Source organism: Lissotriton helveticus, chromosome 1_1 (genome assembly GCF_964261635.1).
Source record: "Lissotriton helveticus chromosome 1_1, aLisHel1.1, whole genome shotgun sequence".
Taxonomy (NCBI): Eukaryota; Metazoa; Chordata; class Amphibia; order Caudata; family Salamandridae; genus Lissotriton; species Lissotriton helveticus.
This window is the reverse complement of record NC_136057.1, coordinates 1,810,713,043-1,810,726,919: the sequence shown is the minus strand read 5'-3', so window position 1 is coordinate 1,810,726,919 and position 13,877 is coordinate 1,810,713,043. Positions and strand designations below refer to the sequence as shown.

At 42.1% G+C, this 13,877-nt stretch overlaps 1 protein-coding gene across 1 annotated transcript in view; it reads left to right on the top strand.

The window, feature by feature from the left end:
- The window catches only part of GCLM (glutamate-cysteine ligase modifier subunit), a 134,456-nt gene that overhangs the window by 70,611 nt on the left and 49,968 nt on the right, over positions 1-13,877 (top strand). The window contains exon 5 of the mRNA XM_078640918.1: positions 4,692-4,894. Within this exon, the coding sequence (XP_078497044.1) occupies positions 4,692-4,894 (203 nt within the window). The remainder of the gene's footprint in view (positions 1-4,691; positions 4,895-13,877) is intronic.

The following is a 13,877-nucleotide window of genomic DNA, read 5'->3' as shown; positions in this document are numbered from 1 at the left end:
CATATTAGGGATGAGCTGTCGTGCCATAGCTTTATATAATTCCACCGGGAGACCGTTCGGTCCCATTGCTTTGCCCGTGTGTAATGCTGCCAATGCCTTTCCCAATTCCTCCGCTGTGAGGTCTCGTTCTAAGTCCTGTGCTTCATCTTGTGAAATAGCGGTGAGTGGTACGTTGTGTAGGAAGTTTGCGCACTCTTCTTCTGCCACATTACTCCGTGTAGTGTATATGTTCTCGTAGTGAGAGGCTAGTTCCTCCACTATTTGTTGGGGGGAGGAAGTATGCGTACCATCAGGTAGGGTTAACTGGGCTATCCACCTATCTGCCCTTTCCCTCCTTTCAAGCCACGCCAGCATTTTCCCGGTTTTGTCCCCCAGTTCGTAGATCCTGTGTAATGTGTCTGTGTGTCTAGCCCTGGCCCTTTCCTCCGCATAGGTTCTGTATTCGCTCGATGCCATAGTGAGTGTGTGTGCCGTATCATCCGTTGGGTCTGCTGCATGTGTTATTTCTGCTGTCAAGACTGCGGCTTCTAGCGCTTCTATTGTCTCCCGTTGGTCTTTCTTGTGTCTAGTAATGGTGGAGATGGCCTGCCCCCTAATGACCGTCTTAAATGCCTCCCAGAGGATCGAGGGAGAGTCGACTGATGATAGGTTTTCCTCAAAGTAGTGTGTGGCTGCAGTGTCTAAAGCCTTGAAAATTTTGTGGTGTTTTAAATAGCCCGGGTAAATCGGGTATATTCTCTGCCGCCTCGTGGGGTGTGCAGTGTAAGTGAGTAGAACTGGCGAGTGGTCCGATATACCTCTCGGTAAATGTTCTATTGCCGTAATTTGTTCTGGCGGTGTCGCTAGTGTTAGTATGTGGTCTATTCGGGAGAGGCAGTTATGGGCTCCTGAGTGAAAGGTGTAATGTCGGTCATTGGGGTGTTTTAATCGCCACATGTCTACCAGTCCTATCGCTTCCTGAAAGTCTCTAAAAATGTGATTGGGTTTCGTCGGGGGGCGCGGGGGCTGGCGGTCTATCGCCGTGTCGAGTACTGCGTTAAAGTCCCCTCCCATGATCAGGTCCCCCTCCGGGAGCTCGAGTAGAAATTTCCCCAAGTCATGGAAGGCACTCTGGTGAAGTGTAGGGGGAATGTATACTGATAGTATATTAAAGTTTCGCCCCTCCCACTGGCATGTGACTGCTGTAAAGCGTCCGTGGTCATCCGCCCAAGTCTTTTTAATTATCAATGGAGCACTCTTGTTAATTAGGATACCAACCCCCCTGGATCCGGAGGAGAACTCAGAATGTGTGATCATTTTAAACCCCCATCGGTTTAGCGCCTTAGTCGCCATGCCTGTCAGGTGTGTTTCTTGTAATAGGGCTATTGATGGCGATTTACGTTTAAGGTATTGTAGGACGAGCCCTCTTTTAATTTTGTGACCTAACCCATTCACATTCCAGGAAATGATAGTCAGTGGTGGAGATACCAGTTTATTCCTTGGGGGATCAGGTCCCGGTGTTTGTCTTCCCATCATAGTGTGTTCCGTGCGGGTGTAATTGAGGAGTTGACTTCCGTGTTCGTGGTGGGGCGGTAGGCCATTCACCATCCGGTGCTGACTGTTGGCCCTTCAGAGTTCGTTCCATCAGGTGGGTGCTGTACAATGTCGAGGCAGCAAGTGTCTCTCCTGAGCGAGCCATGTTCGAGGTGATGTGTTGTGGTGTATACAGAAGTGCCTGAATGCATGTTGCATGTGTACATGAGTGATAGTTAAAGCCAGTAACTAAGAACAAAAAACAAGTTACTTTTGGAATGTATAAACCCTTTTCCCCCCTCCCTGCCTCCCTGCCCGGTGGATAAAGAACCCTCCACCTCCCCAACTGAGCAGAGTGCTTAAAGTCCCAACTCATAGGAATGTTCATGGGGGTGAGACTTCTGTGTCCATTGTCGAGCCCCTACTCCAATGATACCATGCAGTGTCTGTCCATGTTAGAAAGTCTTACCTGCATGGGCCCAGGTTACCACGATCAGTATCTTACCATGGCTGGCTACCTGCTTCAGGGGATAAATGTTCTTTCAACTGGTTGCCCTTCAGCTTCTTCGCCACCCCAACTGGGAGTGAGCTCAGGTGTTCCAGTTCAAGAGGATAGGAGCGCCTGTCCAGCGGCGGGAGGAGCCCGACCAATCTGTCCTGCGTCGCCTCCTGGTTATTCTGTCTCTTCGGTTATCCATGGGCTTCCATTGCTGTTCCCGCGGTGCGGGCCACGATTTCTGGGTCCTTTGGCGGGCCGCCATCCCTCTAGCCAGTCCTGGGCCTCCTGTGGCGATTCAAAGAACCACGTCTTCCCTTCTGATTCGACGCGTAGTTTTGCCGGGAAAAGCATAGAGTATTTGAGTTCACGTGCTCTAAGCTCCTTCTTGACATCCGTGAAGCCTCTCCGCTGTTGAGCCACCGCTGCCGTGTAGTCCGGGTAGAAGTTAATTTCCGTGTTGTCGATCCTAATCGGTGGGCGTGTGCGTGCTGCTTGTAAAATGGCGTTGCGATCTCTAAAGTTGAAGATCCTTATCAGGACGGGACGGGGTGCTGCCCCCAGTTTGGCCTTCCCTCCGGGCACACGGTGGGCTCGTTCGACCGAGAAAAAGTTCGACAAACCTTTGGGTTGGAGTCGATTTTGGATTAAATCTTCAATGTAGAGGTCCAAGGCAGGGCCGCCTTCCGTCTCCGGCAAACCCACCAGACGCACGTTGTTGCGCCTGGAGCGTCCTTCCTGGTCGTCCAGTTTGGATTTCAGTGTGGCGTTGTCCTCTTCCAGGCGCAGGACTCTCCGTTGAAGCTCCGACGTGTCTTTTGCCAGCCCGGTGGTCGTTTTCTCCACTGTTACTAGTCGTTCCGACATTTTCGCGAAGTCTGCCAGTATTAAGGAGACGTCAGTCGATATAGTGCCCATCGACGACTGCATCATCTTTAGCGTCGCCATAACATCTTGCAATGTGATCTTCTCAGTGTCATTTTGCGTTCCCATATTCTGGGGCGGCGTGCGCTGTGGGTCTCCTCTTGCGTTGTCAGGCGGATCCTTGTGGTACGCAAATTTGTCTAGTTTGGGGGCCTGCTGTCCTCTGGTTCCCCTGCCACTCATTGTGGATAGCGCTGGATATAATCAGCTGAGCAGGAGGGAGGGATGTGCAGCGAATATGTTGTTTCCTCGCCGAATCAATGGGCTCCGATGTTGGTGCAGCCCCAGGTATCTGCTGTCTATATGCCTGTGCTCCGCGCGCCCTGTCTAAGATGGCGGCGTACGTCGGTTGTAAATAGCAAATCTGCCCCCTACACAGTGTGTCAGTGGTCTTTGCAGTGGTGCAGTGCGCTTGAGCCCAAATCCGGCGATGTCTTCTGGGCCTCCGCTGTGCAGTAATAGCCGATTGTGCTGGCAGGCTGTAGAGTGTACCTCCCAGGGTGCGGGGCTGTCCGGCGGCCGCTCTCGTGCCTTCCCGCCCCGAATTCGGGCGTCTCCCGCCACAGGTCAGGTCCGCGATACAGTCACCCCAGAGTCTGCTACGTGGGTGTGTGCTGGTGCGGGTGTGCGCGCCTGTGCTGCTCCGGCTACGGCTCGAGCTATCACGCCGTCCGACGTACCTTCCTGCAGCCCAGTGTCTGCCCCCTTCTCCGGCTATTAGTCTTGTCGGCGCAGCCTCCTAGGCGAGTCCCCGGACTTTGGCGCCCAATCAGGCCCCGGATGTCAGCACGGCGTATCTCGGTGTGGGCGCTTCGTACAGGAGAACTGGAAAGCTCCTTGTGCACCGGAGCTCGAGGAGTGTCCGATGTCTTGATTTTGCTGCCGTTATGAATCGGATCAGTGTACGGATCGTAGTGGAGAGGGCTCGTTGGTCACAGAGCTCCGCTACACTGCTGCCATCTTGGTTGGCAGCTAGCCACTCCCCCGATATTTATATATTTAAACATTACTCACTAACCCATGTATTCACTAAGATACATTTAATCAGTTATACAATCAATAAAAAAAAATCATCCATTTAGATACTTAAATACCCATTTATTCTTCCATCGACCTTGAGATATACATATATAAAGCATATTTAATTTTCATTAAAAACACACACTCATTGGATGATGTCATCAGTGATGTTCTTTGAGATGTCATCAGTGATGTCACTGACCATGTCATGAGTAATGTAATATGTGATGTCATCAGCAGTGCATTGCAGGCGCAGGAGTTATAGTTAGCTGAACTAACTATAACGGGGGAATTTCAATGGTTTTGTACGAGTGAAATGTCCAACTAACTATAACGCCCCTGAAACCTATGTTTTTTCCAGTGAATATATATAATATATATATTTTCCATAATACGTTATACCAAGCAGTTGCTATAGTTGCGCTGTTTACTAGATAAACATGGGTGTGCTAGGTTACTCTGGTCTCTGCCAAATGGGTTGGTGAGTAAATTAAATCTCTGAAAAGGACTAGGGCTTGCTAGAGGCTCCTATAAGGGAACACAGCGAATTTTGTCTAAAATATTTAATTCTGATTGTCAATACATATTCAAACAAGCTCTTAGGAACAAAACTGTACATACCTTTCGGAACGCTGTGTGTCTCTGCAAACAGTGTATCTGGTTTTTGGTCTGTCATGTGATTTGTGGGAGATGTTTTGCATTCTTTCTTACATGGCTCTTGTGTTTTTTTTCCGACTAGCTTGCTCAGCCCTTGGGATTACCCAGTTAGATTCTGTGATCCTTGCCCCGCCTCCCATCGATGATGACGTGAATCTTTCCTTGGAACACTTACAGCCTTACTGGGAGGAGCTTGAGCGCCTCGTCCAAAACAAGAAGGTTGTTGCCATCGGCACCTCTGATTTGGATAAAACGTTGTTGGAACAGCTTTACCAGTGGGCACAGGTGAGGCATATGGTACTCCAGCAGGCACATATTTAAGGAGTCTAAGCTGTGTGCGTGCTGAAAGCCATTTATTGAAACTGAAATTCATGTTTACTATGCTCACGCACGTTACCGGCTTTCTCTATTCAACTCCTAATAATTCTATTTGTTTAGTAATACATTTGTAATGTGTTACAAAAAAGCAGGCCCGCTTCCAAGCGCAGTTAAAAAATGTTTAAGCACAGCAACTGATAACTAAAAACAAAAACGCATGAAAGCCGGGATACATACTCGCATGAGAAGTACAAACTTGTTAAAGTAAAGTATCAGGGGGAAGGGATAGAACCCCAGAAAAAGAAGTCAACCAGAGAGAAGAGCTTCCAAAGAGACAACCATGCTTAAGTAAGCAAGGATTGAGGAAAGCAATTTGTAAGTCTAGACAACTGCGCCAGAAAACGACCAATTTGAGGATTTGACTTTACCGTATCTTCCAGAAGTGTAATGAAACTCCTTTCTACTGTGCTGCCTGAGACTGTGAATTTGGTTTTCAGATAAGGTGGGCAGCAGCATGTAGAGTTTAATGTGTAGCACTGCCAATCTTGAACTTTAGGTGCATTGGTAGCAGGCTTGCAACGCCCATGGGGTGAAAAGTGCTTTAGCATATGTAAAGTAACAGCAGGGGTAAAATAGGCCCATTCCAATTCAAGCACTAAAAACAGGGATGCCAAGACACTAATACAACAACAAAAGTCGGAAGAAGTTTCCAACAAATAACAATTTTGTTTTTATTCTTCGTTTGATTAATTAAAATCTTACTATGAGGAATTATACATAATCAACTATAATAATCCAATTCATAAATGTAGAACAGATCAACACAAGAATAATATAAATAGTACAGTATTTAACTGAGTTAAGTTTGATAAAAATCCAAATCATATTGCTATTTACATTTTAATATATATATTTTAATATATATCATACAGTACTGTTAGATTTTAATTTGTGCTCTTTTAATTTTGATCCTATTCTTACTAAAAACACTTTTCAAAAGTGGAATTCATTAGTATATCATATCAAGAGTGTAGACATATTATCAAAGCTTGCCTACATGTCCGTACTCCTCAAGCACTGAAAAGTTTCTTGAGTATGGTTTTTCTTTCAATTTTCCGTTCTGGGCAGAGACACAGTAGGTGAATAATGTTCTCCTCTCCTGATTTACATAGCCTACATAATGTATCTTCTTCTGATTTTATCCACAGCGGGAGATGAAATAGGCCCGGTAATATGCCAAAAAATAGCTTTTGCGAAGATTTATTTTTCAATGACCATGGAGTTTCTAAGTATGCTTGCACCTTCTTTTTTGAAAACCTATTCATTATTGGCCACACGTGTTTTATCTTTGCTAGTATGTCTTTATCCCTTACCAGCGATAGATTATTTGTTATTTTATTGATTGCTTTTGTGAATGATTCTGGGGTTTTTGTAGTGTTCCGGATTGGAATCATACCAAATTCTTCTAACGCTGCATTTAAGTATTTCCAGGCCTGTGATTTCCTATTTTCACTTATTTCCTGCCATAATAATTGAGATATTTGGTTTTCATTGTCATTTTTTATTCTATTCCATACTTTAATAAATTGTCATTTTCTCCCATATAGCTGGTTAGTTAGTCCAAACTCCAGCCTTATTTGCTCTGGGGATGCATTATTAGGAAAATGAAATTGTGTTTTAAACGTTTTTGAGACCGCATTATTAATGGTCACAGTGTCTTTTCCACTTAGAGCCTCACTACCATATGTTAAGGTAGGCAGCAATTTTGCTGCTATAACCTTTAAGAACAGGCGGTAAGTCAGATCACCTAATGATTTCTGCAAGATCCTAAATGCAGCTATCAAAGCATTTCCTTTGAATGTCCATTTTTTGCAGGAAAAAAATTTCATTATCGTGGAATAAAACTCCCAAGTATTTGTATGATTCTGCTTGTTCTACTAGGACTTTCTCCAGAAACCATTTAGATTTATGTTTTACTTTTGAATTTTTGCTGATCACCATAACTTTAGTCCTTGTTTTATCACCATCCCGTTTTCTTTTGAATACAATGATATTCGATCTATTAGCCATTGTAGCCCCACTTTTGTTTGGCTTAGAAGGATGACATCATCCGCGTATAGCAAATTAAATATCTGTTTGTTGGCTAGTGTAGGCGGGTGTGCATTTATATCATTCAGCGCATCAGTAAGATCTGCTAAAAACAGATTAAAAAGTAAGGGGGCCAATACACACCCTTGCTTTAGCCCTGCTGTGGTTAAAGTTTCCTTCGTTAGCGTCAAGCCATCCCCCATCCGTACTCTAACTCAAGTGTCAGTATACAGAAGTTTAATTAATTTTAATAGTGACACTGGGATATCTTGCTCCTGCAACTTTCTCCACAGAAGTTATCTGTGCACGCAATCAAAAGCTGATCTAAAATCGACAAAGCGCAAATACAAGGGTTGTTTTCATTGAGAGAGTTTTATCCATTAGTACTGATAAGGCTAATATATTTGTGGTAGTTCCCAGTCCTTTAATAAATCCTGTTTGATTAGACGGGATTATCTGGTTATCCGTTGCCCATTCAGATAAGTTTGAAAGTTACATTCCCGGAAATAACTTGGCATCTGTGTCTTGAAGAGATATTAGTCGATCATTTTCTGGGTGGGCCCAATTTCCTTTTTTATAAATTGGAGATATTAGCGACCCTCTCCAAGATTCGGTATTGTCAATGTCTGTGCTACTTATTGAAAAACTACTGTGAGATATTCTGACCATAGATCCGGTTCTTCTTTATAAAGTGCAAACGGAATACCATTGGGACCTGGTGCCCCATCTTTTTCTTTCGATATTAGTGTAGAAAATTGAGTTTTTGTTATATCAAATTCACAGTCAATTTCCTGACTTGGTGTATCCATCATATTCCATTTGACATCCAGCTCCAGCTTCATTATTTTCCCGTTAGAGTTCAAGTGTTTTGCTCGAAAATTAACCCACTCTTTCTCAATTAATACAGATGCTACCACTGATTTATTAGGTCTTACTAGACCATTTATCAGTTTCCAAAATTCCCTTGAATTCGTTTGGTTACTAGCATAACACTTTTAGCCCACAGATCGTGCTTAGCGTGGTTTCTTTCGTTCCAGATTAATTTCCTCAAATTTTGATTTATATTTTTTAGTTTGATGGGTAATTCCTTATTACATGGGAACTTGGTTAACTGCCTCTTGAGATTGTTATGAGTCCTTCTCATTTTCCTTATTGTATAGGATAATTTAATATTGTTATTCCTTTTCTCCATTTGTAACATTTGTTTTTTCTTGGCTTTGGGTGCAGAATCATATGGTTTGACTAATTTACGTGTAAAGTTTACCCATTAATCGATTGGGGATTTAAAGATTTTATCTTCAAAACATTCTTTAACCAGTTTTTGCGCCAATTTATTAGTGTCATCTTTATTATATGGTGTCCAGATAAGTCTCCTATAGTTGATAGTTCCTGTTGGGATGTTCAATGATTCAATCGTATAGTCAATTTGTGACTTCGAATTGTGTGAATGAAACGTCCATGCAGGTGGTGAGTCTTGTGCGAATCTTCCATTTAATATTCGTAGAGCCATTGCTTCTATATCCTTCAGAAAATGTGTAACCACTTTACTTTGTCTAGATTTCATTTCTGTATCTAGTGTCTGCTGAGGAATTGCCCATTGGTGATCTTGTGACTGTGTGTAGTCGTCTCTTATAAAAGGTACTAACCGATTTAAATAAAAATCCCCTGCAAGTATAAAATCTGCAAAAGGGGCATCCATCGTTTGCTCCAACAGAAAACTGGTAAGAGTAACACATTATTGGTCCTTGAACTTTGTGTGGGTTGTATATACACATTAATCAGTATTAGGGTTTTTGGTTTTGCTCGATTGCTTTCCTTATATCGTAACTTTATCGTTAGAAAGTTACAATTATTTGTATCCACTTGCTCATGTTCCACTCTCAAATCAAGGGATATGAATGTTCCTAGGCCCCCACTAGGGCGACCATATTTATGTTGCTTTATTGCGGTCTCGAAATAACCTTTATACCCCTGTAACATAACCGGGTCGTCTGCCAATGTTTCCTGTAATAAAATAATCTGATAGGAATTAGACATAAAATTTAAGTGGCAATTATTTACCTTGTTGCATACCCCATTTATGTTCCATGAGCATATCTTTAAAATGTCACTGTCCTTACTTGCTTTATTTATTGTACATTTTGCTGTGTTCTGTCATGGATCATTATTGCCATGTAGAGCTGTAGATATCCATTTTTCGTTTATTCTTGTTGCCATTTCTACTTTACTTTGGGTCAATGCCGTTTCACCATCTCGCTCCGACCTTCCAAGGGGATTTTTTAGTATAGAGAAAACATGCTCATTGCTCTTTCTTTGTTGCAGTTTCAGACTCTCTTCTTTGAAAAAAGGATTTGAGTATACCTTTGGAACTGGGTTGCTAATTATTATCCCCAGCTATGAAAAATGTCTTTTTCATTTATAATTCGTTCTGCTAAAAAGCCAGAAGTCACAGTTATCAAAGTTAGTGTCTGGCTACCTTCAGTGTTTGGTAAGAATCCGATACATTCAATGTCTTTACTTGTCACATTTACTAGCGACGGGATAGACTTAAAGAGGCGGAGAATGTTTCCTCTATTGAGTGTGTCTTGATTGCCTCTGGAGTCATATACCGGTTTGAAAATTTGTTGTACCATCCTGTTAGCTGATAATTCTTTTTTCCAATCTTTTTCAATATTTTGTGGGACTTTATATGTGACTGGTTTATCCTCACCATTTCTTCCAATGACTGAGGGGTCCCAATTTGATACCTACCGGGTATCCACGGTTTGTTCTAGCATATCGTTTTGTTTCACATTTATATGGTTTGGTTTCTTTATTTGGTGTATTAGGTTTTGAGAATATTGCTGGTTCTGACTTTGAATTATATTCAAACTTGAACTTTGGACTGTATTATGATCTACCTGGAGAGTCCTCTGTACTACCGGACCGATATATATTTTTTTCCACCTCCTCTTCTTTTATCAAATCTTTGGTTTTCTGAGGAATTGGCACACTCTTTGTTTCATCCATCTTTTCCGGTGATCCACTTTTTAAATCCTCAGTTAACTGGTTGATTGGTTGTTTTCCAGTTGTGTCTTTAGTAAATATAGCAAAATACTTATTATTTTGTTCTTCACTGTGGAAGACTGCTCTCCATATGATATGTTTTCCCAATGTACCCGTTGTTTCCTTACATCGTTCTTTTACTTCACTACCCATTTCAGTTGGTACTTCCTCTTGTGAATATGTTGCTACTATTGTTTCATGTTTGGCCTTATTTCTTGCTTTGCGTAATTTTTTCTTATGTCTTTTTGTCCTGCTGAACAATGGAGAAACTGCTTCTTTGTCCTCCAGGTCTTCACTTGTCTTCTCTGTATGAGGGACCGATGGTTTTGTGCCCGTTGACTTCTTCCCATCTTGCTATATGATCCGATCTACGTTCATGGTACTTTCGGGGTTAAATTATCCATGCCATCTAGGTCTATTGTGGCACTCAGTTGTTCAGTATCTCTTATATACGTGATGTTATTATTATCTTTCTTGTCCTGTATTTTACAGCTATCCTCTTTGTAGTTATATTTTTCCTTTCGGAGGCTCATTTTACCATCTTTGAGTATAGTATTCATATTGTCCGGTATTGTTGCCAATTTGTTTATTATTGGGGCACATGCACAATCAAGATATGGTGTAGAAATTTCAGTTTGAGCTCTAATTATCAAACTATTTAGCTGAGCCTATTTTTGGTCAATTCCGCCTACTGCATTTGCCATCACACTAAGTAATTCAATTTGAATGTTCATTTTGCTCGACTGATATGTCAATGCTTCTAGAGTTAGTGATGAAGTTTGATAAAAAATTTCCCAAATAGACCCCAAGTCCTGGTTGCCTATGGCTTGGGCCTTTTGATCCTACTGGGGTTCATACTCGTTGTAGGTGGTACTTTTTAAGTCAACTCAGGGAATTTGTTGTTCTTCAGTTGCTTTTTTGAAGTTGGCCATATCGATAAGTTTGCCACTATTATTTCTACTGCAGTGTTTTACTGCTATTGGTGCTGTTGCAGTATGCAGTTTCCTCTTTTGTTCCTGGTTTTTCATTAGTTCCTTGTAGAGTATCTTGTTTGAGTCCCAAATTTAGGTCATTATTGGTCAATAGATTTTGTTGTTTGAGGGATTGACCATCCTTCTCGTTTATTTTTCCTTATTTGTACCTACATTAGTTTTTATTACCATGATTCCCCCGGAGGTAAAACTAGTATTATTATTAATTCTAAATTGTTTGACCTGGATGGCATCTGCTATGTTCTCATTGGGGTCTTGATAAACCACCTGCTTAGAGGGTATAGAGTCACCGGCAGTCTCAATCTTTTTCCTTTTTTCTACCTTAACCTCTATGGGTAGCGGGGTCGTCATTAACAATTTCCGGTTTATATCATCCATGTCATTTTGTTCCGGATGAGTAGTTGATATTATATTTAGCATTTCAAGGTCGGTTATGTGGCCCTCTATGGCCACAATTTGGAAGCTCTTATCCAGTTATGGCAGGTCCCGTTTGTGTCTTGCAATTTGCGTACTACCTCCAAGATTGTTAGTTGTTCATTTACTTACAGCCCTAATGAAGTCTTTTGGAAAAATGTTCCATTGACGAAACACGCGTGTTGGCTGTGTTTGAACTGGTATCGGCTGTATTATGTGAATTTGGACCTGTGCTATGAACAAGTCTTTGTTGTGAAATTGAAGAATATGAAAATAAAAACTACAGACAGAAATTGGACTCTATTGGACATCTCTTTTTGAATACGTGATTAAAAACTTTATTGAGATACAATATATATACTGTGCATGCTCAGGGATACCGATAAAAAACTTGGATTTTTAGCAATTGCTAGCAATTGTGAATCAACAGCACGGGGTGGTGGCTGTTTTGGGTTCCCTTGGAGCAAATTTTTCTGATATTTAATTATATGAAAAATACTTATCCATCAGACTGTGCGCAGTGAAAACCTCACTACCCAACTGCAGAAACGTATCCAAGATTGTTAGTTGGCTTAATCAGAGTTTGTAGTTTAATTATTTCTGACTCTATTTGCATTGTCATCAGAGCTCCAGATGGGTCTTCCATAAAATCTAATTTATCTGGGACTTTTGTTGACTTTTCGAACATCTGTGCTATTGGTGAAAATAATGATTGATACACTACGGGAGTGAATGCTTTTGCTTTTTTTATTACTTTTGGTACTTGCACTTTCCTTGCTCATCTTGTGGGGGGGCCCGATGCCCTCTCTTTTCCTGAATGCATGGCGGATTTTCTCAAAGATATTGTCAATTGATGTGTTTTATATCCTGTTACCTCTCTATTATTCAGATTTAATCTGGGGTTGTATTTGTTTCTAGACCATGAACCTAGCAGGAAGTTTAAAACCAGCATAGCCTCAGTCAGCCCACCCTCTTCCTGTGTCTTCCTTTGTCCTTTTACCATTTAGCCCGCTACAATCCTGATCATCCTGGTTCGCACTGCTCAATCCTCAATCAAACAGAGGACTGACGAAATTGCTCAAACGTCGCATGGCGTTATTTTGGACGTGTAAGTGGTGACCTGTGTATCTTTTGGTTTGTAACAGTGGATTAGAATAACAGCAGGTACCAGCAGTTAACTGCAGGTATCAGCCAAGGGGTCCAAGGATCAAGTATCAAGGTGTATCAAAATGTGTCACAAATATGTCACAACTGCACCCAATAACCTTAATATACCTGGCTGTATTGTGCAGAGCCCTGTCGCCCCTACCCTTCGTGGTGATACCACCAACAACTCGCTGGGATGCTGGAAGGTCTCTCCTGCTGGCCCTTCCTGCTGGGACCGGTCTTTCTCTGTTCCTTCAATGGGCCAGTCTTAAGGAATGCAGTCATAAGGCATAGGACAAGCGGGGTGCTCAGGGTGGACTCTCAAGCCGCACCTGATCTTATCAGGCCGCTTCCGTGAGTCCACCAGGGGCCGCTCTCACTGCTGCAGCCGACTATAGGGCGGCCGCGCTTGCTGCAAGGTCTTTGATCGCCGGGAGAGAGGCTGTCAGGTGAGCCGTGGGTGCCTCGGGTGATGGTTCACACAGGAGTTGTTGCAGTTTATTTGTGGGCTTTATGAGCTTTAGAGATATTACAGAGTGTTTGTTGCCTTCATATGGATAAACAATTTGGTGTATAGCCTTGAATGTACATTTCAATCGTAATTTGTCTAACCTACTAAAAGCTGTAAGGTCAAGCATGATGTGCGGCCCAATTTAATTGTAATTATATAGCTATTACTACCCCTAACGAGGCGTCAAATTGCTTTTTGACGTATAGCACTCTACGGAACCCAAACAGGATTGGTGGTTTATTACTATAGTGACATTTGAATTAATTTGAATGGTGGACATGCAAGTCTGTTAGTTGGATTGAAAAGGATAATGGGGGGGATAGAAGAAGGAAACGTCTAGTAAGTATTTCTTGGGAGATGATCATTGTAGTTAGGTGAGGTTTTGGATGAGTATAAGGAGAGATGGAGGAGGGAAGAATCTCTAGAATGAATTAGGGAGATCATAGTAGTAAAATGAGTTTTGGGATGAGTCCAAGGAGGGATAGGCGAGGGAAGAATTTAGAAGGGTTGTTTTGAAGATCATAGTATTAACGTGAGGTATGGGGTGATCCAATGAGGTATAGAGGAGGGAAGAGTCTAAAAAGAGTTATTCTAGAGATTACAGTAGTAGAATGAGATTTGGGATGAGTCAGTGGAGGTAGACGGTATATTGTGGAAAGGATAAGGTAAAATGTAGGGTAGTGCATTGGAAAGAGTCAAACTTTTTAATTTTTTTTTACAGTTAGGAGGGAAAAAAATATATAGGTACATATTT